Source organism: Halichoerus grypus, chromosome 1 (assembly GCF_964656455.1).
Source record: "Halichoerus grypus chromosome 1, mHalGry1.hap1.1, whole genome shotgun sequence".
Classification (NCBI taxonomy): domain Eukaryota; kingdom Metazoa; phylum Chordata; class Mammalia; order Carnivora; family Phocidae; genus Halichoerus; species Halichoerus grypus.
The window spans coordinates 208,479,570-208,505,806 of record NC_135712.1 but is presented as its reverse complement, the minus strand read 5'-3'; the positions used below and the strand labels follow the sequence as shown (position 1 = coordinate 208,505,806).

At 51.2% G+C, this 26,237-nt stretch overlaps 1 protein-coding gene and 1 non-coding gene across 11 annotated transcripts in view; both read left to right on the top strand.

The window, feature by feature from the left end:
• SMARCA4 (SWI/SNF related BAF chromatin remodeling complex subunit ATPase 4) overlaps nucleotides 1-16,020 on the top strand; it is an 88,077-nt gene extending 72,057 nt beyond the window's left edge. For 8 of the 10 annotated variants that reach the window (XM_036075171.2, XM_078055595.1, XM_036075219.2 and 5 more), the window contains 5 exons: nucleotides 12,204-12,312; nucleotides 12,776-12,877; nucleotides 13,821-13,953; nucleotides 14,092-14,234; nucleotides 15,523-16,020. In XM_036075171.2, the coding sequence (XP_035931064.1) occupies nucleotides 12,204-12,312; nucleotides 12,776-12,877; nucleotides 13,821-13,953; nucleotides 14,092-14,234; nucleotides 15,523-15,555 (520 nt within the window). In that variant the 3' untranslated portion in view covers nucleotides 15,556-16,020. The remainder of the gene's footprint in view (nucleotides 1-12,203; nucleotides 12,313-12,775; nucleotides 12,878-13,820; nucleotides 13,954-14,091; nucleotides 14,235-15,522) is intronic. The other 2 variants (XM_036075221.2, XM_036075180.2) reach the window with 1 other exon arrangement.
• Nucleotides 16,021-22,807: 6,787 nt separating this feature from the next.
• Nucleotides 22,808-22,880, top strand: TRNAE-CUC (transfer RNA glutamic acid (anticodon CUC)). Its single transcript has one exon. It is a non-coding gene; the product is annotated as a tRNA-Glu (tRNA).
• The last annotated feature ends 3,357 nt before the right edge of the window (nucleotides 22,881-26,237 follow it).

Genomic DNA, 26,237 nt, shown 5'->3' with positions numbered 1-26,237 from the left:
GTGGTGGCCTAATCCAGGAGCAGAATTCTAACCACCACCAGCACAGACATTCCGCCACTCCCTGGGAGAATCTTACAGTCATTTTGTTGAGTGAAAGAAGCCAGACGCTAGCAAGTACCTACTGGATGCTTCCAGTTATAGAAAGTTGAAAAGCTGATCCATGGTCGTGGGTGTGGAACAGTGGTTACCTCAAGACATGAAAATGTTCGGGGGCGCCTGGGTGTCTCCATCGGTTAAGCGTCTGCCTTTAACTCAGGTCATGATCTCAGGGTCCTGGGATCCAGCTCCATGTCGGGCTCCCTGCTTGGCGGGGAGTCTGCTTCTGCCTCTCCCTCTGCTCCTCCTCCTGCTCCTGCTCTCTCTCTTTTTCAAATAAATAAAATTTAAAAAGACACGAAAACGTTTATCGGGATAAACATTTGGTATGCATGCTTTCCTGTATTATGATACACCTCGGTTTTTAAAAAGACAAAAAACAAGTTGCTTGTAAACAGCATCCTAAACTTGTTGATAAGGCCTTGGATATTTTCGAACTTAAAAAAAAAAAAGGTGTCCATATTTTTTAGTCATCTTGTGACTTACTGCAAAAGCCTCCTGAGCATCAGCCTTAGCCATGTATCACATGAGAAAAGTGGAACTGACTCCCCCAGCTGCTGCAAACAATGTTCTTCCAACACGTGCAAGATGGGGTGAGAAGTCAGGCCTGAAACTAAAACTGGCTCTTAGGGCTCCGTGACCCCTTGTGGAGACTGTTCGCCTACAAGAGGCTGAGATCCAGTTTGGTGAAAGCCCCAGCTCTGGAGTCACAGAACTGCACTCCGAGCTGGAGTGAGACCCAAGTGGCAGGACACCTCAGTGGAGGGTTTGATATATGGTTAACATTTAACCCTGCATCCTCCTGGAATGGGTGGCATCACAGGACTGGGAGTTCTCCGTTACAGTGGAAAGAAACGTAGAGAAGTTACAAGTGGATCTTGTATATGTGCTCATTAAAGGAAGCCTCCCACATGCTGACATTGAGAAACGCTTGGTTTGCAATTGGAGCTGGTCCATCCCCTTGCTGCTTTGCTGGTGGTCCCATAGGAAAAGATCAAGCAGGGAACATAGAGACTCGGGAAAATAATCCTGTTTTCCTGCTTGAAAAGTTACCTCATAGCAAATACTTTCAAAGATGATCTTTGGGTAAAAGGCTGGCGTATTTAATGGATTTTTTTGACATTCCTTAACATCCTGAATTTGAAACCACAGGGAAAGTAACAGTATGGTTCACCCTGTTGTGAGATTGGATGAGAAGTGAGACCACCCTCACTCTTGACACCAACTGCAGAGTTCAGGGATCCCAGACCACGCTCAGGCTTGCTAATTATTTTGAAGGACTCTCTGGACTCTGTGAAAGCTGCTCAACTCAGTTATGATTTGTTACAGTGCAAGGACAAAGATTGGCATCAGGGCAGCGTCCTGGAGAGTTCTGTGTGTGGAGCTTCCAGTCGCCCTCTCCCCAGGGAGTCGCTGACAGCGCTCACTTCCCTGGCAGCATCAGGAGACGACTTACAGCACTGCCAACCAAGGAAGCCTCGATGTCTAGAGTTTTTATTGGAACTTGTTCTCAGAGACACGACTAACCACCCACGTGGCTGGCCTCAGTCTCTAGCTCCTCTGTGGGTTGAGCTGATGCCACATGACCCATCACCCCTGCCTTAAGTCACAGTCTTAGACTCTCTGGGCCAAAGGCCCTCAGGTAAACAAAGGCAGCCCACAAGGCAAGACATTTCAAGGGCTGAGAGATCACATCCTAGGAGCCCAGCATAAAGGCCAGACCTCTCTTTGGACCAGGTTAAATTCTCACGGCACACCCATCAGGCACTGGAAGGTTCTGAGGGACCAGACACCATGCCACACCAAAGAGAACCAAAGTGGAATAAATTTGGAAGTAGCCAGCACACACTTTGTCTCAGACTTCCTATATAGCTCATTTCCGGGAGAGAAAATCTATATTTAAAAAAAAAAATTTTTTTTTTTTCTGCTTTCCAGAACATTTTAATTAGCTAAATTCTGTACTTGAGTTAAACATGGAGCCTGGGAGAGAACGAATTGTTACAGCGTGGTGTCTCCTGGACGCCAGTAAATGGTTACAGGACACTGTCAGCATTTGGATTCGATATTCCTGAGTCTGCCTTGCTGAGCAAGAGGGCCGGGTGCTGCTGATTGCACTCCAGTGCCCGTGGGAGCCGGGGTTGCGTCTTCCCCGCAGTGACTCGAGAGGAGTGCTTCTGCTGTGTCTCCGCTGCTTTGTGTGAGCGGGGCCACCCTTCTGTTGGTGGGCATTGCTCCAGATGTTGCTTTTGATTACATATTTCAAGATCTCCCCCGGCTGTATTTCAATACCAGTGCAACCACATTTGATAATTGCCTTTGTACTTACATCCTTGTCCATGTAGAGGTAATGTCCTGATCTAGAAGCGTTTGCTCCCTTCACACCTGTTCAGGTTCAGGACTGCCATGCCCCTCCCTCCCAAGGCCCCCGTGTCGAGTGTGGCCTGAAGAGGTGTGCCACATAAGCAGGGCCCCGTCGGGGGAAGAGGAAGAAAGGAGTGTCATGGGCAAAGGGGACAGCATATGCAGAGGCCCTGAGGCCGAGGGGAGGGGCATCCTGTGTGCAGAGGAAGCCAGCTAAGGCAAGGGGCCGTACCGGGCTGAGCGCGCATGCAGGACCTCACAGGGCTCCTTCTCCTTGGTGCTTGGAAATCTCAAACTGCATCGAGGAATCCTATGGTTAACAGCCAGAATGAGAACCGGAATTAAGAAAGTAAGTTGGAAGGTCGGCATTTTCGCTTTAAAATCTAAACATGGAAGTAAGTTAGGCACAGGTTCCCGGTCAGGTTGGGACCTTGTCATAGGGTGATGTGTCCTGTCGGCTGGCGTCTCCATCCCGTAACCCTTCAGGTAGGTAGCCAGGGCACTATCTGCAGATGCTAGTCCGTCGGTGTGTGCTCTGGAGCGCACACCTCGGTGCCTTGGGGGCGGGTTTGGAGAACTGGGTCTGCTGGGAGGAGCCATTTCAGCAGGGAGGCTCCCGAGGAGCCTGTGCAGCACCTGTGCTCCCCGCTGTAGGGCAGAGTCACGGCTGCTGTGAAGAGCACGTGCTGGGCAGGGGAGGGTCAGCGCCAGGTTTCCTGAGCTCCATCGTACTGACGTGACAGAAGGGAACACTTGTTCTCAGGAGATCCTCACAAGTTACTCTCGATGGCTCAGAAAGGTGGTGGATGTGTTCAGGCTGCCAAGGCTAAGCCTCCCATGGCTGAGCCCCACTGAGCAGACCCTCTGGGTCCCCTTCCCCCTTCCCCCTGCCAGGAGGCAGCCACTTGAAAAGGACTGGACGGCTTGAGGGTCACAGAGATCTGGGCTCATCATCCATCTCCCTGCCTCAGTTTCCAGGTCCTCAGCATAGAAGTGGAATCCCCCAAATTGGATTGCAGAGACCCCAAATGTGAGATACCATGGGCCAGGCATGCTGCCTAGAGATCAGCCCTGAATCCATTGTGGATGATGCAAGGCCCTTGCCCCGTCTGTGGTGGCAGCTTCGGCCTGGGCCTGGCAGCCACTGCCTAAAACCTATTACCGCTTTCCCTTTGCCCTTCCGGGAGCCCTGCACTTCCCTGTTCAGAATCAAAGAGCAGATGGCTCTTGGGAGTTGGAAGCTTTGTACACTGATTTGCAAGAAAAACAGGCAATGTAGCAAGCCCCAGGGGAGGTTGTCTGGCTGAAGTGTTCCCCAGGAAAGGTAACTGCAGGTGGCTCCAATCCCCTCAGGATAGTCCCCTTTAGGGGAAAGAGTAGAGGGTGGGCAGGCCTGGGAGCCGTTTCATGAGGGGGCAGAGAGGCCTCAGCGTTCTCCAGCCTTGGCCTTTGAATGCCATACAGCCCTTCATCTGGAGCCCAAGCTCAGACTGGGTACGCTGCAGGAGGAGAAGCTAGCTCTCTGCCTGTGGGTCCAGCTCTGGGGTCAGCACTTTCTGCTTGGCACCCAGCCCGGAGCCTGTCCTGAGAAACACTCAGCTGAGATGTCTTGAGAAAAGCGCTGATCCCCATCATCAAGGCCCAGGCCAGCCTGGGTGTGTAGGTGCAGGCTGGGCTGAGGGCCCGGTGGCCCTTGTTGAATCGTGCTGAGGTTCCGAGGCTGCCATAGAGTTTGCTGGATGAAGTTGCACCTGCCCTCTTTGCCACCCTGCCAGTTCCGGCCCCAGGCTTCACTCCCTGCTGGTGGTTGGTCGTCACAGTAGAAGAAAACAGGGCAGCAATCTTAGAACGGCTTAAAACTAGAGTTACATATAAGTTCAAAACAGGACGGGTACAGACACTGGACCCCAGAAATAAGTAGTTTTGGGTGAACAAGTCACACCCTCTGCCTCCCACAGAGTCCCGTGTGAGATCCTTCTAAAGTGCTCGTGCATTCCGGCAAGCGTGTGCTCCTTCTGTACTCAGGGAAAACAATAAAGAAATGGTCATGAAAATAGAAGATAATCAACAGGTAAGACAGGAAGTATAAAAGGAAAATTCAAAATCGCTGGAAAATAAAAAAAGATGAATAAAAAGGTCCAAGGTCAAGTAAACGAGAAATCACGAAAGAATAGGTAGATTTTATTTATTTTTTTATTTTTTAAAGATTTTATTTATTTACCTGAGAGAGAGAGAATGAGAGAGCATGAGGGGAGGAGGGTCAGAGGGAGAAGCAGACTCCCTGCCGAGCGGGGATCCAGATGTGGGACTCAATCCCGGGACTCCAGGATCATGACCTGAGCCGAAGGCAGTCGCTTAACCAACTGAGCCACCCAGGTGCCCAAGAATAGGTAGATTTTAAAATAAAGCTAGAAGACAGCTAGCTAAAAGAATTGAAAGGTTAAGGTTCTAAGGTGAAACTAATTAAAGACGTAAGTTAACCAAGCTTAGAAGTTAGGAGGGAAGGAAGAGTGGGTATGAGGGTCTCAGGAAGGTATGGAGGTGGGTCTGTCAGTTCCAGATGGACCAGAGGACCCCCAGCACCCTGGGTTCCAGCGTGGGCATCCAGAGGTCTCTTCCATTTCAGAAGGGGCTGTGTGGCCTCCGCTGCTGCAGAGCCGCTCAGCACTCTAGGGGCTCCCGGGAGTACCAGCGGGCTGCGAATCCTGACTCATTCCAGCCAGGAAGCACGCTTCTCAAGGCCCGGGTCACGCAGCCCTGCAGAAGGTGGCCTCAGGCCCCCCTACACTTGCATGACCAGCTCCACGCGCCTCTGACTGCAGCTCCCAGGGGAGCTGGGCTGGCTATGCCTCTCATTTTTACCCTCTCTCTCGTGCTGAGAAATGTTCTTTGCATGCCATGAACAGGTCCTGGGCTTCCTGCTCTTTGTCCTCATCACCCACAGCTGATGTCTTCTGAGCTCCGGCCGCTGCAGAGCGTGGTGCAAGGCCGGCGCTTGTGACACTCAGCGTCTGCTCGGGGAAGCCGCAGAGTGGGTGACTGCAGCTAGGAGCCTGCCTGGATTATGATCCAGCTGCTGCTTTCTGTGTAATCCCGGGTCATGCATCTTTTTTCAAAGCTCAGGGTCTCGCCTCCAAAATGCATGTCAAATCCAAGTGCTTCCCCGACTCGGGTTACTTGTTTCTTTACTTTTTTTTTTAATTAACATATAGTGTACCATTAGTTTCAAAGGTAGAGTTCAGTTATCCCAAAGGCAAGGGAAACAAAAGCAAAAATGAACTATTGGGACTTCATCAAGATAAAAAGCTTTTGCACAGAATCAGGGTTTCTTTATAATGACATTTGGATCGAAGTGTTAAAACTGTATTAAGAAACACATTCCCCCCCCCCCAAGATGTGTCCTTGCTTCATTTGAAACTTCGATCTCATTAGACACTTAACCAGCATCATGACCTGCGGCCAGTCTTGGCCCTGGCACACACACCCTGAAATAAAGCTTCCTCACACCTCTCTACTGGGAGAGTGCTGAGAACACAAGGCCAGCAACCTACAGACCATTATTCTCAGCGGGCTCATTGGTGAACGTCCTTTCCTTTCCCTTGTGCGGGAGTCAGAATTGTTTCTGTACCACGAAGCTGTAAGTCCAGCTGAGATTGCCCTTTCGGCAGGTGCAGGCTCTTCATAAAGAATTTGTAACTAAGTGGATCAGATTTCTCACATGTCTAATGCTCAAGTTATCCTTGATTTTGTAACACGTCAAAAAATTGAACCTAGAAAGTAATTGTATACTAATGAAGTAAATGAATAGGTTTTGTTATTTCACTTTGAAGTTTTGTTTATGGAAAATCTCCTGAGATTCTGTTTCAGACAGTCTTCGGCTAAATCAGTTTTGAAACTGCTGAGCTATTCATATCCAGGACCTTGCAGGTTCAGTTCGCTGATCAAGGGTCAAAAGAGAACATGGGGGGCACCTGGGTGACTCAGTCGGTTAAGCGGCTGCCTTCGGCTCAGGAAGCCCCGCATCGGGCTCCCTGCTCAGCAGAGAGCCTGCTTCTCCCTCTCTCTCTGCCTGCCTCTCTGCCTACTTGTGCTTTCTCTCTCTCTGTCAAATAAATGGATAAAATCTTAAAAAAAAAAAAAGTTTGCAATTAAAAAAAGAGCGAGAACATGGTCCCAGGGCTTGAAGATGTCATTGAGCGATGTCATGGGAAGATGGACTGAACTGGACTCTAGGAAGGAGAGCAGGGATGAGGGACAGAGAAGGAGTCTTTCCTGGCAGTTTGGGACCACCTCCATACTTGACTAGCAGGGTCTGTCTTGGGCACCATCTTCACTTGATTGCTTGTGCCTGCCTGAGGGCAAAGGGATAGTGCTCTGATCTGCTTGCAATGTCTGCACTGGTCAGAGGAAAAGAAGGTGAGGACACCAGGCAGTATGTTGCCATCCCTGATATGGACAGACCTATTTCTCTGTTGTTTTTAAGATTCACACCAGTGGTCAACAAACCCGCAAAAAAATAAATCTGGTCCACCATCTGTGTGTGTATCACCCGTGAATTAAGAATGGTTTTTTTAGAGGATTTTAGAAAAATCAAAAGAATAATAATATTCCATGACATGAAATTATAGAAAATTCACATTTCATTGTTCATAGAATAAGTTTTATGGGAACACAGCCAAAGCTCATTTTTCTGCATCTTGTCTATGGCCACTTGAGTGCAAGAATGGCAGAGTTGAATAGTCGTGACAGAGATGAGATGGCCCACAAAGCCTGAAAGATTTACACTGGTGGTTTACAGAAAAAGTTTGCTGACCCTTGATTTAGAGCAGCATATGGGAATGAGTGGGAGAGATCCCTGACTTAGTCATGGGGGGTGACCTGTGCGCAAGCCCTGCCTGCCACCGGCTCTCATTGCCTCTCTGGTTTCTCCATCTGTTGGAAAGGGATATGGATGGATGACCTCTTCGATGCAGAGAGTTCGTGGTTCTGTCCCATTCAGGGGCCTCTTGGTCTATTCTGATTCTCTTTGTTCTTTCTCCGCATGTTGTAATTTTATTTTAAAGACACAGTGAAGGGACATTTGGACTTTTAGGCTCTGTGTGTCAGTAAGCTAGTTCTGAGACCTTCATGTCTAGGGATTCCTTTGGCTGGAAGACCATAGAGGAGTTAGCAAAGACTGGCTTTTGGGACCCAGAGCTGTCCACCACCTCTCCCCTTACCCCGTACGGTGACCTGTGGCTGCCGCAGCTCTGGGCTTCCATCCTGAAGGCTTCACACCCCAAGAGGAAAGCAACCTCTGCTTCCTCAACTCCTGATGGAAAGTCACAGGGAGGGCTCTGACTGGCTAGCTTGTGTCCCAGGGCTTTGCCTTGACCCATCACCAAGACCAGATGGGTGAGGTACAGCACTTGATCCCGCCCAAGCCTTGGGGGAGGGGTTGGGACTCTGTTGGGCAGCGCCACCAGAACCCTGAGTTGGCGTAGGGGAGGGCCCACTTCCTTAGGGAGGCAGAGGCCATCTGGGCGGGTCGAATAATAAAGATCCTTATCAGGGCTCTTCAGGATCCAAGAAGGGCGTGTAAAACTAGACCAAGCCCTGTCCCAGCAGAGTTAGAGAGTTAGACTTGTTGCCAAACCTCATTCAGCGAGAAGCACCCACTAGCCTAGACTTGGGAGGAACTGGGGGCTTCGGGCAAGGGGCCCCGATCGTGTCTCGTGTCCTGCAGTAATGGGGGCGGGGCAGTGAACGAGGTAGAAGGAAATCCCTGCTCTGGGAGCTTGTGTCTGGAGGCACGAGAATAGCATCCTCGTCGCGTGCTCGTTCTTGCCACACACATCGGTGGCAGAGGCTGCTGTCGCTCTTATTGCCAAACCAGGTGGGAGCCCAGGCTTATGTCTGAAGGGAGGTCTGGTCCTCACAGCCTCAGGGTTTTCCCAAGCTCCTTCACTCCCAGATCGCTCTGCCTGCAGAAGCTCTTCAGGGCAAGTCTCATAAGACAGGAGGCTGACAGGGGCACACAGCAGTGCCTTCTCAGGGCGGGGCGGGGGGGGGGGCTTCCTGGTAGTTGCTGCCAATCCTTTCTGGAACGGGGTGGTATATAAATGACCATACGGCATGGGGGGGCGGGGCAGTGAGGCACCCTTGTTCGGAGATGACCTTTGTGACACCCAGGTTTGAACCCTGCTCCAAGACCCTGAGACTTTCACCCTGAGCTGTCTGTTCTTCATTCAGCAAATGTTTATTGAGCACCTGCTCTGTACCAGGCTTTGTTCCGTGCCAGAGAGAGAGCGGGAAATAACACAGGCAAGGCCTCTACCCTCATGGCTTGCGTTCTGGTCTAGCGAGGACTCAGACACATGGGATTTGGTTGGGAGAAGTGACACTGATCCGGGTGACTGGCTTCATAGCTAATAACGTAAAGAGGTTGAATTGTTAACATTTCTAAAACAAAATGCAGTACCTCTGTGACAGGACAGGAGAAATACCAAGTAGAAAAGGAAGTATTGATAAATTGGAATTTGATTAAAACTAAGATCTGTTCATCAAAAGATACCATCAAGAGAGTAAGAAGACACGACGTAGACTGGAAAAGGGGTTTGCAGAAAGGGCTCTCTGAAGGAGGATACAGACGTGAACAGGTGCTGCCGGAAAGAGGTCGTCGGGGGACTATTCCACCTATGAAACGGTGCCTGGTTTCGCTGCTCACCGAGGAATCGTGAGTTAAAAGTGCACGGAGGCAGCAGTTCGCAGCCAGCGTGTAGAATAGCCACACCGCCCAGGAATGCCACCGTGGACGCAGTGAGCGGGGGCTCGGTGTCCACTGACGCTGAGTGCCCCTGCCCTGCTCTCCAGCTCTCCACCTGCCGGTGTGTGCCCAGAAGACGTGCAAGCCGGACGCTTGGACGTGAGTGTCTGCAGCCACGTGCTTCCGGATACCCAGCCCAGGTGCCAGTCCAAGCATGTGCCCACCACGGGGCATGAGGCGGCTCCTGAGATGCCCAAGACAGATCTCACAGCGATGAGGGAGGCGGCCAGACCTGGGAGCTGACCGCGCGGGACCCCATAACATCAAGTTCAAGAAGAGGCCAAGCACACCCAGGTCCCAGAGGTCAGGCGGGCTCTCAGGAGCCTGGCGCACCTCGGGGAGCTGAGCCCTAAGGATCTTATATCTCAGTCGTTCTTTTTTGTTACCATCTGTAAGGGGGGGTGAGGGGGGCCACAGAACCTTGGGGGGAGTGGACATTGCTCTGAGGTGATGTGAGGGCTGCAGCTGGGCTTCCCGGGGAGCGGTGGCTTTGATGATTCTGAGGAGGTGGGAGAGAGGGATGCTGAGGTCAGAGGTCTGGAGGGCCAGGCTGCCACTGCCGGGACTTTGGGTTTCATTCCCAGTGAGGTAGACAGCTGTGACTTGTCCACCTCTAACACAGAGGAGGAGGGCTGGAAGGTTCTTGGCCCCGAGCCCGCCGCAGCGCTGCCTGGTGGTGGGGTGGGGGTCTCCAGAGGACTTCTAAGGATTAAAAATGACATCTCCGCACTTTGGCAACTAAAATGTTATGACAGTGGATTTGCTGTCTGAGAGAGGAAGCCTTTAAAAGTCCCCCATCGTCCTGGGGCCCTGTCCGTCTATCACGCACACCCAGTTCCGGGCCATCTGCACTCCTGAGCTCATTGCACCAGAGAAACGTCACGCACAGGGTGGCCAAGCAGGCCTTTTTTATTCCTCAGTTACACCCTCATTCCGAAGGTTTGTAAGAGGCGCCCCGTTGCTCCCCGTTCTTTCCTGTCTCCACCAATTTCTTTGCCCGATGGAAGTGAGGTTTTACTACAAAACTTTCCACTGTATTCCAGCACTAGAGTCCTACTTCGTGAGCTCCCTTGAAGGCCATGCACATCCCAAGGCCCAGCCACCTTCACAGATGCCACAGATGAGCACGGGGGGGCGTGTGGCCTAGAGAGCCCAGCCTTAGCACCGTGCACGGCACACTCCACACCCATCAGTGAGCAGCAAAATGAATGTAGTGGGTCAACTGGCATTTCTAGAAAGTGAAATAGTGGAGAAAACAGAGTTCATCTCACTGAACAAGGGAGACCCTGTGCGGGGAAACCTCTGCTACTTTCTGGCTGTGGGTGCGTGTCCTCTATCAGAGTGGAAGCTGTGGCTGCCGCTGTGCATCATGGTCAAGAGTATAAGGATAGTGCTGTCGGGATGAGAAAGGGGAGCTCCTAGAAGGTTAGGGGGACAGCACGACGCGTGCAGGTGGGTTAGTGGTGGGTTGCGGCTCAGGTCTGCCTTTCCCGGGTCGAGTGCCCGCTGCCTTCGGATACCGGTTCTTGTTTTCAGAGTTACGTAAACAAGCTCTGGGTGTCTGTGGCCAAGCCACCCAGCAGCCTGTTCCCGGAGAGAAGGGAAGCCTGCTACTCCAGGGAGGGCACTTCAGGGTTTACTGCCGGATGCTCCCAACATCACGACTGCATTAAGGAGCAGCTTTGCCAGGACTGCCTCCCCGAGGCTTCTCCTGGCCGGGACCCCAGAAACTTTGCTCATTCAGGGTTTCTGTGTGTCACAGGGTAGCTGGGGTCGTCAGCTACAGGCCGGACAGACAGGAGCTGGAATCTGGTCTCTGCACCTTGCTGGCTTTAGCCAGCCATCACCATTCAGTCCTTGCTCTGGGCTGGACACTTGACACACAAGTTCCCAGCAAGCCCTGCCCACACACAGCCTGCCTTGGGCCTCTGCCTTCCAATCTTTCATCCCAGTGCCAAGTGGGGGTGCCCGCGCTCAGGGAGTGCCAGCCTCCCCCTTCCTTCCAGGTTGCATTTTCAGCCACATCCTGCCCTGTATTGGGTCCAGCTGGTCACAGATAAGGGAGGGCAGGCCACCCGTAGGCAAGCCTTAGAGCAGGGCCTCGACCAGCTCACCGGCTCCCCGGATCCCCCAGGGCAGGGTCCGTGTCTCCAGGCTGACCAGAAAGGGAGACTGAGCTCATAAGAGTTCGTCTTCTCCCGTCTGCCAGTCCTTGAAGCGCCTGCACCCTCCCTCCTCAGGCCCAGGAGTGATGTTCCCTCTGAGCTCCTGTCCCCAGACAGAGCCAGGCCTGGGTGTGGCACAGCCTGGTGGCCAAGTGCACGGCTCCTCTCATAGTGAGGCCCAGGAGACAGCACCTGGGACCCCGCCACGTCTCAGGGCTGCTCCCAGTGCGTCTTTCCTCTGCTCCCTTGTGGAAAACCAGTGCTTTCCCAATGGCAAGGACTAGAAAACCGCTCAGGTCTTCCATTAGGGTCTTTCCAGGGGGCATCTCTCCTCCACCGGTCTTTGCCAAATTCTCTGAAGTTCACGGCTCCTAAGTGCTGCCTGTGAGAGACATGCTTGCAAAACTTGCAAAAAGTGGTCTCTCTCTCAGAACCAGCACTTACTGCTCCCGACGTAAGCCAACTGATTTTTGCGTCGTACATAACTGTAATCATGATTCTGCCTCTTTCAAGTGCTGAGGCTCTGGCTGCACGGCCTCTGGTGATGTTCCCTCCAGGAGCCAGGGGTGATTGGGGGAGGGCAGAGTCTGGATTCAAATGCATCCCTGGCCCCTCTCAAGAATGTTCTAGAACTCACAAGACAGTACACGTATGGGAGACAGTACATGTATGAGCGCTTCGAATTTCTCATTCCTCAAACAATGGGTGGCGGCCAAGCGGGGGCTCCCCCAGCAGGCGGGGCCTGGGAGTGACGCCCACTGTGTCCCGCCTTGCAGTAGTAGTGGACGTCAGCTCAGCGAGGTGTTCATCCAGCTGCCCTCTCGCAAGGAGCTGCCCGAGTATTACGAGCTCATCCGCAAGCCTGTGGACTTCAAGAAGATAAAGGTAAGCCTGTCATAGGGTGTGGGAAGTGGAGGTTCTCCGCAGAAGTGTGCCCACGTCAGTGTTTGGGGAATCTGACCCAGTACCTTCCACATCTGGGCGCTACTGGGGTGTATGGGACAGATGACCACGGTGCAGACTGGGCAGAGCCTGGGCTCTCTGACCAGGGGCCCAGTCACAGGCTCGTGGGATTCCTCGTGGCCTCAAGAGCCCCAGCAGCCCAGTTTGTGGGAGAGAGTCCTAAGGGTATGTTGGTGGGCAGTGTGTTCGGGGCTCCTTCAAGGTTACCCATGACCTAGGCTTCAGAAGTACAGCTCTGTGTTCAGTGGGCCTGGGCTTCTGAGTCTGTATAGAGGTGCCCAGAAGACAGGGCCATGACCTTGTTAGGCAGAGGGCCTCCCGGCCCCAGGGTCCCCGGGCACAAGGCAGATTCCCAAGGTAAGGCTGCTTTTCCCACCGCCCACAGGAGCGCATCCGCAACCACAAGTACCGCAGCCTCAATGACCTGGAGAAGGACGTCATGCTGCTGTGCCAGAACGCTCAGACCTTCAACCTGGAGGGCTCCCTGGTGAGGAGGCCCCCGGGGTGGAGGGCACGCACTCCTAGCTTTGGCCACCTTCACAGCTAGGCCCCAATTCAGCACGCCCCTTGCTCTGTTTTAAATTGACTGATTAAGGGGCGCCTGAGTGGCTCAATTGGTTGAGTGTCCAACTCTTGATCTCAGCTCAGGTCTTTTTTTTTTCAGACTTTATTTATATTCATTTGAGAGAGCACAAGCAGGGGGAGAAGGAGAAGCAGATTCCCCACTGAGCAGGGAGCCCAACGTGGGGCTCGATCTCAGGGTCATGAGTTCAAGCCCTGCATTGGGCTTCACGCCGGCGTGGATGCCAAAACAGATTGATAGAAAAGAATTCCCAACCACTTAGAATATTTTGTCAACTATAAAAGCAATGTATTCCTTACTAAAAGAGGCAGAAAAAAAAAAAGATTAGAGGAAATGAACTCCGTCTGATCCATCCAGGATGACTCAGTGAGCAATCCAGTATATATGTTGGAATTTTACTTTGAATTCACTAGGGACTTCTCGAAAGGAATCGTGTGGATGTGTCCTTTCCTGCAGTGAAATTAACACACACACACACAACGTCAACTTAGCAAACTTTTCCTAAGTGTACTTAAGATTGATTCTCGTGGAAAAGAGATTTTACAGTCCTAAATTTGGGGGAAATGCTGCCTTAAACAAGGGACATGCGTTTCCAGCAATACTGCAGACCTTCTCAGAGCCTTTAAAAGCCTATGCTCACTGGGATTCTTTAGGGGAAGGGAGGAACTTGTAGTCGTTCCTAAACTAACACATCCACACTTTTCTCCGGCTCTCATGTTCTCTCAGGCCCTGATTGGGAAAGGGTTACTGAGGGCCCTCTGCCCTGCACAGGCTGTCCTGCCAGAGGGCAGGGCCAATGGCCCCCATCAGGCCCCAGCCCACTTAAACCCCACGTGTCTCCTTCCAGATCTATGAAGATTCCATCGTTCTGCAGTCAGTTTTCACCAGCGTGCGGCAGAAAATAGAGAAAGAAGATGACAGTGAGGGCGAGGAGAGCGAGGAAGAAGAGGAGGGCGAGGAGGAAGGCTCTGAGTCTGAGTGTGAGTCCCAACGGTGGGTGGTTGGGCAGACCAACATCACAGCCAGGCAGCTCCCAGCTGCCCCTGACTCAGCTTGCCATGCTCTCCCAAGCTCACGTCTTTCTTTCTTTTTCCCCCACTTTCTGGTCCCTACCCCAGCCCGCTCGGTCAAAGTGAAGATCAAGCTGGGCCGGAAGGAGAAGGCACAGGATCGGCTGAAGGGGGGCCGGCGACGGCCGAGCCGCGGTTCGCGGGCCAAGCCGGTGGTCAGCGATGATGATAGTGAAGAGGAGCAGGAGGAGGTGAGCCCCCAGGGCCCCGCCGTGGGCAGGAGCAGGTGGCCAGTGGCACTTGGGTCTTTGGGGCTCTGTCCCCATGCCAGGTCTTGGACCCTTCTGTCATGGCGTGGGGAGGGTCGGTGCTCTTAACGCCCCACTCCACAGATAGGGAAACTGAGGCTCAGGGTTGTACACGGCATAACTCCAGACCAGGTCTGTGTGGCCCTAGTGGAACCAGTGCTCTAAGGCCAGTGGGACTGGGTCTATATCGAGGGTGGGGTCAGGAGGCAGCAGGATGGAAGATGCCACCAGACAGTCCCCCATCTGTCACCCCTGAGCAGACACAGCCCCCTCTGTAGGAGGATTTCCAAACAATGGTGGTGGATAAACACAAAAACCAAAATCCCGTGACCTGAAATTAGCAAAACAGTGCAGAACAGATCCCGTGAATGGTGCCGTGAGTGGTGTCTGGATGTCGCCTGTCCCCCGGAGCAGGCTGCCATCCTGGTGCACAGGGAGGAACTGCAGGAGCATCAGGCCCACGGTGGGCATGGGGGTGGTAGCAGACCCGCTTGCCACATTTAAAGAAGCTTTGCCCTCTGGCTGGGGCCTGCGTGCCCGGCCCTTCCCTGTTGCGGGAGCTGGGCAGTTGACTTAACCTCTGAGGCTCAGTTTCCACTTCTAGAAAACAGGGAGGCCCAGAGGATTTCCTGGGGCCTGGCTTCTGGCAGAACCCGTTGAGTGCCATCTCAGGGTTGCTGTTTTTCTCATGCAGCCAGTTGCAGTAATAGCAAAATCTGGCGCTTCGGAACAAACCTGACCGTACACATGACAACCTGATGAGGACATTAATGATGTCCTGGCCAACGGAGGGGTGGCCTGTGTTACAGAGAGGAGCGTCTGGGCTGTAAAGCTCCCCATCTGCCCAGTCCGGATGCAGCAGAGCGTTTTGTGGCCCTTGCCAAGCTGTTTAAAACGTTTGTGCGGAAGAACAAACATCCTACATAGTGAGGAATAGCCATGGTGGTTTTGAAGCCGCAGGTCAGGGGCACAGGGCCAGGCACGCCGTGGTGGGAGGAAGCAGAGAGGGCACAGTGAGTCTCCCAGGTCCAACGAAGAGTCCGTGTGGGCGCAGGGGCCAGGCCCTGGGAGAAGAACGACATTGGGGTTTGGCTCACGGTGCCCCCCTGCTGCCCGCTGACCCCCAGTGAGGGCAGTTCAGCCGGCCAACATGCTCAGCGCCTGGGTAGGCCCGAGTGGGGGGCCCTCGACGGTGGGGCTGACCATGCTCTCTCCTCCTGTCCCCCTCCAGGACCGCTCAGGAAGTGGCAGCGAGGAAGACTGAGTCCCAACATTCCAGAGTCTCGACCCCGGGCCCCTGGTTCCAGAGCCGAGGCGGCGTAGCCCTTAGCAGTAACGGGTAGCAGCAGATGTAGTTTCAGCCTGGGGGTAAAAACTGTATAAACGAAAAGCTTCCATATTTATACAGCAGAGAAGATGTAGGACTGTTTGTGTCTGGCCCTGTCCTGGCGTCAGTAGCGTTTGTAACAGCATTAACTGTTGAAAACAAGAATTAGGACTCGGGGAACACGCGACACCCGGTTGTCTCCTTTCCCGGCAGTCCCGTCGCGGCCGCAGTTGGGAGTCACTGTAGTTTCAGCCCTGGGTGCACGCGTGTAGCCGTCCACCCCTCGTACTGTATTCTGCGGGACAGGTCAGACCCGCTGGGGCCGGGGCCACAGGCCCGGCGGGGGTATGTCAGTGTCACTGGATGTCAAACAGTAATAAATTAAACAGACCACAAAGCTCACGGCCTTGCCTTCTGGTGGACTCATTCCAGGCTCCCTGCGGGGTCGCCGATGCCTTAGGGGCCCCGTCCTCCTCCCGTCCCCACATCCCACAGGGTCCATTTCACAGGGGAGGACACTGAGGCCCAGGCAGAGGAAAATTCGGACCTGCCCAGTCGCCACACCCTCTGGTCTCCAGCTCAGGCTCTTGGCCCTGCTGGGTGCCCTTGCCATGCAGGGAGCAAGCAGCTCGCTCCCTTCCCTGCCTGCAGCCGAGGCAGGGTCGGGGAGACAGTCACAGAACCGGGCTCGTGCCACACAGAGGTCAGTGTCGTGGCTTGGGAAGCCCGGGGCACTGTGGGAGCCCATGCGACCAAAGAGAGCTTCCAAGTCCAGAATGTACGTTGAGTTCTATAATTCGTGTCTCTTCAATAAGATCTTCTTTTCATGACTTGCCTTTGATTCTCTAAACGCTGTTTCCGGTAATTCTAACATATTAATAACAGCTGCTTTGAAGTCCAACATCTGGACCCTCTCAGAGAAAGGGTCTATTGACTACTTTTTCCCTCTGTGTCAGTCACGCTGGTTTCTTGGTGTGCCTTGCATTTTTTTTTTTTTTTTCCGTTCAAAATGGACATTTTAGGGGCTCCTGGGTGGCTCAGTCTGTTAAGTGTCTGTCTTCGGCTCAGGTCATGATCCCGGGGCCTGGGATCAAGCCCCACATCGGGCTCCCTGCTCCTCGGGAAGCCTGCTTCTCCCTCTCCCACTCCCCCTGCTTGTGTTCCCTCTCTCGCTGTCTCTCTCTGTCAAATAAATAAATAAAAATTTTAAAATCTTAAAAAAAAACAAACACAAAACAGTGCACCTGGGTGGCTCAGTCATTAAGCATCTGCCTTCAGCTCAGGTCATGATCCCAGGGTCCTGGGATCTAGCCCCACATCAGGCTCCCTGCCCACTGGGGAGTCTGCTTCGCCCTCTCCCTCTGCTTGCTGCTTGTGTTCCCTCTCTTGCTGTGTCTCAAATAAATAAAATCTTTAAAAAAAAAAACACAAAACAAAAAAATGGGCATTTTAAATAATAGATTGTAGCAACTCTGAATTCTAAATTCGCCCCCACCCCCGCCATGGGGAGTTTCGTGGATGATGGCTTTGCTTTCTTTGTTTAAGAATTGCTGCTCTACAGAAATGGAGAAGGAAAAAAAGAACCCAAGAGCTAATTTTCTGGAAGGACAAAATGCAAAACCAACTTTGATTAAACAGAGGATATATAAAAGGCAAGTTACAAACCTGGGTACAGGGGCGCCTGGGTGGCTCAGTCGTTAAGCGTCTGCCTTCAGCTCAGGTCATGATCCCAGGGTCCTGGGATCAGGCCCCGCATCGGGCTCCCTGCTTGGCAGGAAGCCTGCTTCTCCCTCTCCCACTTCCCCTGCTTGTGTTCCTGCTCTCGCTATCTCTCTTGTCAAATAAATAAATAAAATCTTTAAAAAAAAAAAAAACCTGGGTACAGGGAAACAACACACACACATTGAGCAACTTGTATAGTTTTCATTATTGTACTTCGTACAACTGTAACAAACAATGAGCCAGCTCTGTGTACTGATATGAAAGTCTCCAAGGTATGTGTATTTCTCAAATATATATCATTTAAGATGTATAAAGATGTGTCGATACACATAAAAAAAAAAAAAGAATTACTGATCTAACTCTGTAGGGTCTGCCTCCCCCACAGCAAGTAGCTGCTGATGTTTCTGCTCAGGTTTGGGGTTTTGTTTTTAGGCTGCCTTCCGTATCACCCCTGGGTCGGCCTAGCTTGTGACGGCCAGCGACGGCCCGGGCTTTCTGCCCAGACACCTGACTTGCTGAGGGTCCGCACCAGTGGCCCTGTGCTTAGGCAGCTTGCAAATTGGCCCTGCTTCAGCTTCCTACCCCCGCCCTTTTTTTTTTTTTAAGATTTTATTTATCTGACAGACACAGCAAGAGAGGGAACACAAGCAGGTGGAGTGGCAGAGGGAGAAGCAGGCTTCCAGCTGAGCAGGGAGCCCGACGTGGGGCTCGATCCCAGGACCCTGGGATCATGACCTGAGCCGAAGGCAGATGCTTAACGACTGAGCCACCCGGGCGCCCCCTACCCCTCTCTCTTACGTTTCCTCAGCGCGCGTGCACGGCCTCCCTTTGGGCAGGTTGCGTGGAACTGTGGGCGGACGGGCCTCTCTCCACCTCTCCCAAGCATGTGCGCAGCCTTGCGCATGCACCCAGCTATCTGGTCCCTTGCTGATGCGTGGGGTCAGCTGTGGCTGTGTTGTTCTCTGGGCCTTTCGACTGCTGATTAGCTCACCAGTCTGTTGCAACCAGGATCCCAACCTCAGGCTAGTTAGGAGACCTTGACCTTCCCCGTTCATCCCACCCTGAGAATCCCTCCCCTTCCCAGTATGTTGCTATTCAGTTCCAAAGAAAATACACGCGGTCAGGCAGTGACTTTCAGGTCCTGGCCTGGCTAGAGCAGCTTTAGGCAAAAGGCACCACCATCTCTCACCACTCCTACCTGCCATCCTGATTTTCCTGAATAAACACTTTTTAATTTGTTGAATGCCTTTGATCAATCTCAGGGATCCTGAAATGGCTGTTTTTGAGAACTCCGTCTAGTTTTGTTTTTGCTTTTAGGGAGTGCATTTGCCAAGATCCTCACTCCCATCAGTTTGGAAGTCCACATGTTTTTGTTTTAGTGGCTTTGACTTTATTTTAATAGATTCAGATTTGTTTTAATGTTTGCAGCAAATCAGCTCACCGAACCCTTGATTTCAGGATATTCAGGATGAGGCCAGTTTAAAAATGAGCCCCTTGAGGGGAAAAAAAGTACCACTGGAATTTTGGTATGACAAGATATCATACGATACATGTATTTGTATGATCTAGTTCATTGGCGAATGGCAGCAAGATACAACATAATATTGAGTTATTGGACACGAGTTAATATATTTCATACAGAATCTAGAGTTGGTGCCTCACAGTGTTGGAAAACAGGTCCTTCTGTGTTGTTGCTTTAGTATGTGCCATCCCTATATCCAAGGTCATCTCATGGCCCAAGATGGCTGCTGGTACTCCATCTATCCATTCCACCTTTCAACCATCAACAAGGAGGCAAGGGGGAAGAGAGGGGCCCACGCCACCTCTTAGAGACCCAATATGGAAACTGATCCATCACTCCCTTGTGCCCCTTGGTCACGACAGTCACATGGCCGCACGTAGCTGCCCTGGAAGCCCAGACATGCAGCCTTGTTGCTGGTGCCTGTGTGCCCAGCTGACGTTCTGGACATGTGACTTGCCCGCTGTCTGCTTGGTGGTGGTTATCCCCAGTTCGCAGGTGAGAAAACCGGCACAGAGAAGGCAAGTAATTTGCCCCGAGGCTGCCCTGCCAGTCCTGGAGCCAATATCTATGAAGCATTGCTCACCTTCCTCCCAGGTCGGGTGGTTGTGGGTTCCAATCGTGACCCACCGCTTCTGGGCTCTGTGACCTTGGGCAGCATTCTGCACCTCTCTGAGCCCACTGGGGGATGGGACAGCAAGAGGTACTAGGGAAGGTTGTACTTTCTTCAGGCATTTCTGTATTCTCTATGGTAACAATGAAAAGGAAGATAATTTGGGGGGCACCTAGGTGGCTCAATCGGTTGAGTGGCCGACTCTCGATTTCAGCTCAGGTCATGATCCTCGGGGTCATGAGTTCAAGCTCTGCATCAGGTTCCGCACTGAGCGTGGAGTCTGCTTGAGATTCTTTCTCTCGCTCTTCCTCTGCCCCTCCCCGCACTTGTTCTCTCCCTTTCTCTCTCTCTCAAATAAAATCTTAAAGAAAAAAAAAAAGATAATTTTTAAGCAAAAAAAAAAAAAACGAAGGTAATCAATAGGAGCTGGTGTTTGACATCCACACATGGTAACCCAGGGACACATGGACCGTGATGAGGGTGAGAGGTCAGGGCTGCAGGCCCTCTGGCCTGGCTCCCACATTGACCTTGGCCTAAGGTCATAGAACCAGCTTGGTTCTTGTGTGGACACTGGCCCCGAACCAGGCACCTCCACCAGCCTGAACTGCTGCTCCGGGTTGCAGATCCTGTGCTCCCTTCCCACCCCCCAGCTGGCCTTTGCTTTCACCACCCATCTATCTGGACAGCCCTTTCCCCTCCAACTCTGCCCTCTGGTCAGTGCCTTCCTCCCCCATTTCTCCCCACATCCCTAACAGGTGGAGGACTTCATTCTTCATTCCCATTTCACAGATGACACAGGTGGGGCTCAGAGAGGTGAGGCACTTGCTCAAGGCCACAGAGATCTGAGCCCAGGTTTGGGAAAGACAAGAGTCTTCAGGGGCCAGGACGGGCCCTGGGTCTAGAGGAAAGTCCTCGGCTCTAGAAGGTGAAATGGCCCCATGGAGAAGGTGGGGTGTTGAACAATGTGGGGGGGGACAGACCTCTGTGTCCCCAGGGAAGCACAAGAGGCCTCAGCAAGGCATGGTTGAGGATGTGCACGGAATGGCTCAAGGCTGGAATGTCATATGGTCAGTGTGTGATGGGAAGCCATGAAACGCCCTGACACAGCTGGGACTGGGAGGGGGGCAGTCACGACAAGTGTAGACCCAGGGCACCTGGCTGGCTTAGTCGGTGGCCCATGTGGCTCTTGATCTTAGGGTCATGAGTTCAAGCCCCACGTTAGGCATAGAGTTTACTTTTAAAAACAAATAGGGATGCCTGGGTGGCTCAGTTGGTTAAGCATCTGCCTTCAGCTCAGGTCATGATCCCAGGATCCTGGGATCAAGTCCCACATCGGGCTCCCTGCTCAGCGGGGAGCCTGCTTCTCCCTCTGCCTGCCACTCCCCGTGCTTGTGCGCTCTCTCTCTCTCTCTCTCTGACAAATAAATAAAATCTTAAAAAATAAATAAAAAATAAAAATAAAAACAAATAAAATTTAAAGAATAAAGATGATAGACCCCTCCTATGTGACAGATGGCCACAACAGTATCTCCCATCCCAGGTTCATTCTAGAACCTTGCAACTCCCCCATTAGATTCCACTGGATACGTTGTCTAATACTCCTTCCCTGGCTTGGGACCTGCTGGTAAGTAGAATCCAGTGGAGGTGACACTGTGTGACTGCCGATGGTGGGGACGGGTCATACAAGGTACTACAGCTCCCACCTTGCTCGCTGGAAGACTCACTCGAAGGCACCAGCTGCCCGGAGGCTGCCATGTTGTGAGGAAGCCAACACAAGCCCATGCTCAGAGACCACCAAGACCACGTGAGCAGAGATAGCTGGCCAGCCAAGCCCCAACTCCTAAGGCTGTAGTCCCTGGCTGGGCGCACGTGCCCGGCTGAGCCCTTCCCATATTCCTGGCACATTGAAACCATAAGAGGGAACGAAAATGATTGTGTTTTAAATCACTCAGCTGTGGGGTGACTTCTTATGCACCAACAGTAGCTGGAACATCCTAAAACAATGTTTCAAAGGACATGGGTATAATTAACACAGAAAGATCTTTAGAACATTGTTAAAGATAGAAAAGCAAGCTGCACAATGAAGTGTCCAGCGAGCTGCTATTTTGGACACACACGGGATCCTAATCATTGCCTCTGGACCATGTCACTACCACATAAATGTTTAGAGAAAGGTCCCTCAGGATAGGCTCTGAACACACTGCATCCCGAACGGCTGTTAGCCCTGGGGGCAGGGGACAAGTGGATGGACCTGGGAGCTTTTCCAAGCCGGTAAGGTCCCGGACACCTCTCCATTTTAAGAACTATTTCTTTTTTTTTTTTTTTTTTTAATATTTATTTGACAGAGACACAGCGAGAGAGGGAACACAAGCAGGGGGAGTGGGAGAGGGAGAAGCAGGCTTCCCGCCGATCAGGGAGCCGGATGTGGGGCTCGATCCCAGGACCCTGAGATCATGACCTGAGCCGAAGGCAGGCGCTTAACAACTGAGCCACCCAGGCGCCCCTTAAGAACTATTTCTTAATGCCTCACCAAGGTTTAATTCAACAGAAGGTTTCAAGTTCATGTCATGGTCTCAAAGATTTCTACCACAGTGAGGCCATTCATTTCTTCTGGAGCATTGATATTTTATGAGGTGGCTAAGGCCCAAATCTTCGTGTTCCTCCCACACCGGACTGCTCGTATGGCCCCCTTCACAGGTGGTCGCATTGGCCCCCAGCGGTCCAACTCAACTGTCATCGCTTTCCCTGAGGCTCTACCATCCAATCTCAGCTCGGCCCATTCTCCTAAGTAACTCTTCAATCCATCCACCTCTCGCTCCGCCCGAGGCCCTCACCTTGGCCAGCCACAGCCACCGTCCCTGGTGTGATCAGCTCCTCCCTGATTCTGCGCCTTCCACCCTCATTCCCTGCCAGGCTGTCCTTTCCACAGGGCCAGAGGCATCTAAACTCCCAACTCCTCAGTGCACGTGAGGCTCAGATCATCTGAGCCTGGCAACTCTCCAGCCATGATCACTCTAAACCTAAGCCACACTGAAACTTTCCACCACACACTCGCAGACATTTTGCCCATGCGCCTCCCTCCTCCTGTGATGGTTCACCTGGCAAATCTCCTTCCTCTGAGCCTCATCTCAATTGTCGCTTCTGCCCCTTCTCGCCTTCGTTGACATTCTAGGGGAGGAAGCAGGTAGGCCCTCCTTAAGAGAATCCTAAAAAAGGTTTCTCTCCAAAGCATGGTCCCATGATGCCCATGAAGGCTGTTGATGAGTGACCAATGGGAGGGGATGTGATAAAGATGAATATGTCAAAACTGAAAAAGAAATGGTAGCTTGTGGGGCGCCTGGCTGGCTTAGTTGGTAGAGCATGCGACTCTCAATCTCAGCGTTGTGAGTTCAAGCCCCACGTTGGGCATGGAGCCTACTTAGGAAAAAAGGAAGAAAGAAATCCTAACTCGTTTGCTGAAAAACACTTTGAGAAACTAACAGAAGTTTTTTGTTTATTATTTATCTTTAGAAGCCTCACAGAGAAACCACAAATAAATATGAGTTCGTATATGGAAATAAAGGATTTAATCCTATGAACCTCCAAGTAAATGCAGATTAAAACACTGATGAAACACTTCATTATTATTTTTTTTATTCGTTCGCTTAGCAAATTGGCAAAGATATGGTAAATGATAACACACCATGTTGGCGAGGTGGTGTGAAGGCAGGTTGTCGTAACAGCTACTATACCTGGATATGACTTCCTAAAAAGAAATTTGACAAGATGCCTTACAAATACGTATACCCTGGGGGCGCCTGGGTGGCTCAGTCGTTAAGCGTCTGCCTTCGGCTCAGGTCATGATCCCAGGGTCCTGGGATCGAGCCCCGCATTGGGCTCCCTGCTCCGCGGGAAGCCTGCTTCTCCCTCTCCCACTCCCCCTGCTTGTTTTCCCTCTCTCACTGTGTCTCTCTCTGTCAAATAAATAAATAAAATCTTTAAAAATATATATATGTATACCCTGGGATGCCTAGGGTGGCTCACTGGGTTAAGCGTCTGACTTTGGCTCAGATCATGATCTCAGGGTCCTGGGATCGAGCCCCATGTGGGGCTCCCTGCTCAGCGGGGAAGCCTGTTTCTCCTTCTCCCTCTGCTCCTCCCCCTGCTCAGGCTCTCTCTCTGTCTCTCTGTCTCTCTGTCTCTCTCAAATAAATAAATAAAAATTTAAAAATATATATGTATATCCTTGGGGCTCCTGGGTGACTCAGTCAGTTAAGCATCTGACTCTTGATCTCGGTTCAGGTCTTGATCTCGGGGTGGGTTGTGAGTTTGAGCCCCATGTTGGGCTCCACTCTGGGCATGGAGCCTACTATAAACACACACACACACGCACACGCACACGCACACACATATCCTTTTCTCAGGAATTTCTCATAAGGAAATTATTCGAGATACAATCAGAGAACAGGTATCATTTCCATTGTTTGGGTAGCAATGGCAACACCCATTAAGGTTCATCCAGAAGATTCTGAACAGCCATTAAACATCATATCAGGGGCATGAAAAAGGGCTTATATATGACACAAAGAGGGGGAAATGGGCTACAAATGGTATTGATCAGTAAAATTTGAGGTAAGTCTATAGACTTATTAATCGTAATGTACTAATGTACTAATGTTAATTTCCAGGCCCAATAAAGTACTATGGTTATGTAAGATTTGTAATATTACCTACCATTGGGAAAAGCTGAGGGAAGGGTCCATGGGACCTCTCTGTACTGTTTTTGTAACTTTTTTGAGTCTGTAATTATTTCAAAATAATTAGTTAGGACAGTCTGCTGTAACAAACATCCCCATTGTCTAAGGGGTTTATATCAACAAAGGGTGATTTCTTTTCTTCACACGCTACCAGGTTGTGTTACTCAGGGACCCAGGGATATGGAGGCTCTGACTTGACATGGGCTTCTATAGTTGCCAAGCGAGGAAAATGACACTGAGAGCATCTCGCTGAAGGTGACACTTGTGCCCAATATCCTTAGCCCAATCAAGTCATATGGCCACTACTAGCTTCACTTGGGGACAAAAGGAGCAGTCTTTTTGGGCCTACAACAAGTTTAGTGAGTACCACACTGTGCAGAAAATAATCCCATTTCACAAAGATTTACGTTATATCTATAGATCTATCGATCAATTGATTGATCAATCGGTAGATAGTAGATGACTAGAATAAATAAATAATATATACAGTGATGACCTTGAGTAGATTGTGGATGGCTCCTCTTGGTAATTTCTAAGTTTTTCTAAGTTTTCCACTTTCTAGAGTTTTTACATTTAAGCATGTGCTATAATCCAAGATAATGACCAAAATAGATGGACTTTAGATCAACCTCAAAGGAATAGTCTTAAGTAGGAGATGATGAGGATGAGAATTTGAGGAAGTAACACCCTTGTTTTTCTAGCCCCAGACATTTGTGATTTCAGTTTTAATCTCAGAGACATTTTATCAAGGGGGATTCTTGTTTACAAATGACACAAACCAGCCTGGGTGGTTTATGAATCAAAAGGACAATGGGTGTTGGATTCCTAGCCTGGCTCTGGAGTCAAAGTCCTGGATGTGAGAATGTGATTGGCCGATTCCAAGTCACATGCTCATGTTCTTGTGCAAGGGATGCTGGGAAAGCTAATATTTAGCCTTTAGAATTTCAAAAGTTGGAGGTAGGAGAGAGATCCACAAATGCAGGAATGAGGTTCAGATGCTGAATAGACAAAATAAAGTTGGGGGGAGGGGGACCATAGCTTGAGAAAAGGGAGATCAGCTCTACCACCAACTTGCTGCGTGACCTTGGGCAAACCCATTTCCTTCTCTGTGCCTCCATTTTTCGTCTCTTTGTTAAAGGGGGCCTGAGTGATTTTCCTGATATTCGCCTATGAAACAGACATTTTACATGTATTTTTTAAAGATTTTATTTATTGGGGCGCCTGGGTGGCTCAGTCGGTTAAGCATTTGCCTTTGGCTCAGATCATGATCCCAGGGTCCTGGGATCGAGCCCCATGTCTAGCTCTCTGCTTGGCGGGGAGCCTGCTTCTCCCTCTCCCTCTGCCTGCCACTCCACCTGCTTGTGCTCTCTCTCCCTCCCTCTATCAAATAAATAAAATATTTTAAAAATAATAAAATTAAAAAATAAAATTAAACGAATGAGAGGTGCCTGGGTGGCTCAGTTGGCTAAGCCACCGACTCTTGATTGCAGCTCAGGTCATGATCTCAGGGTCATGGGATTGAGCCCCAGCCTGCTCTGCACTCAGGGCGGAGTCTGCTTATCCCTCTCGCTCTGCTCCTACCCCCCCTCATTCTCTCTCTCTCTCTCTCTGAAATAAATAAAATCTTTAAAAAATAAAAATAAAATGGATGTTAAATGATGCAGCTGCTGCGGAGTTTCTTTGAACAATTAAAAATAGAATTACCAGCACCTAGCTAGCTGAGTCAGAAGTGCCCTCCAGGTTGTGAGTTCGAGCCGCATGGTGGGTGTAGAGATGACTTAAATAAAACATAGAAAAAAAGAAAAAGAGAGTGCTGTAGTTGCAGGCAACTAGCAGTATCCACTGCCCCTGTAGACAGGTGTGCTATCCCCCCATCGTCTACCCACTGCGAGCCAGGACCACGAGTTGCAGTCAGGTCAGCCAAGGAGGACAGAGCCCAGATTCCAGGCAGGGTGTTGGGGTCACTGAGCAGCCTAACACGCAGAATGGGAAGAGCAGACAGGTCTGCAGGCGCCCCACAGGGATTCTG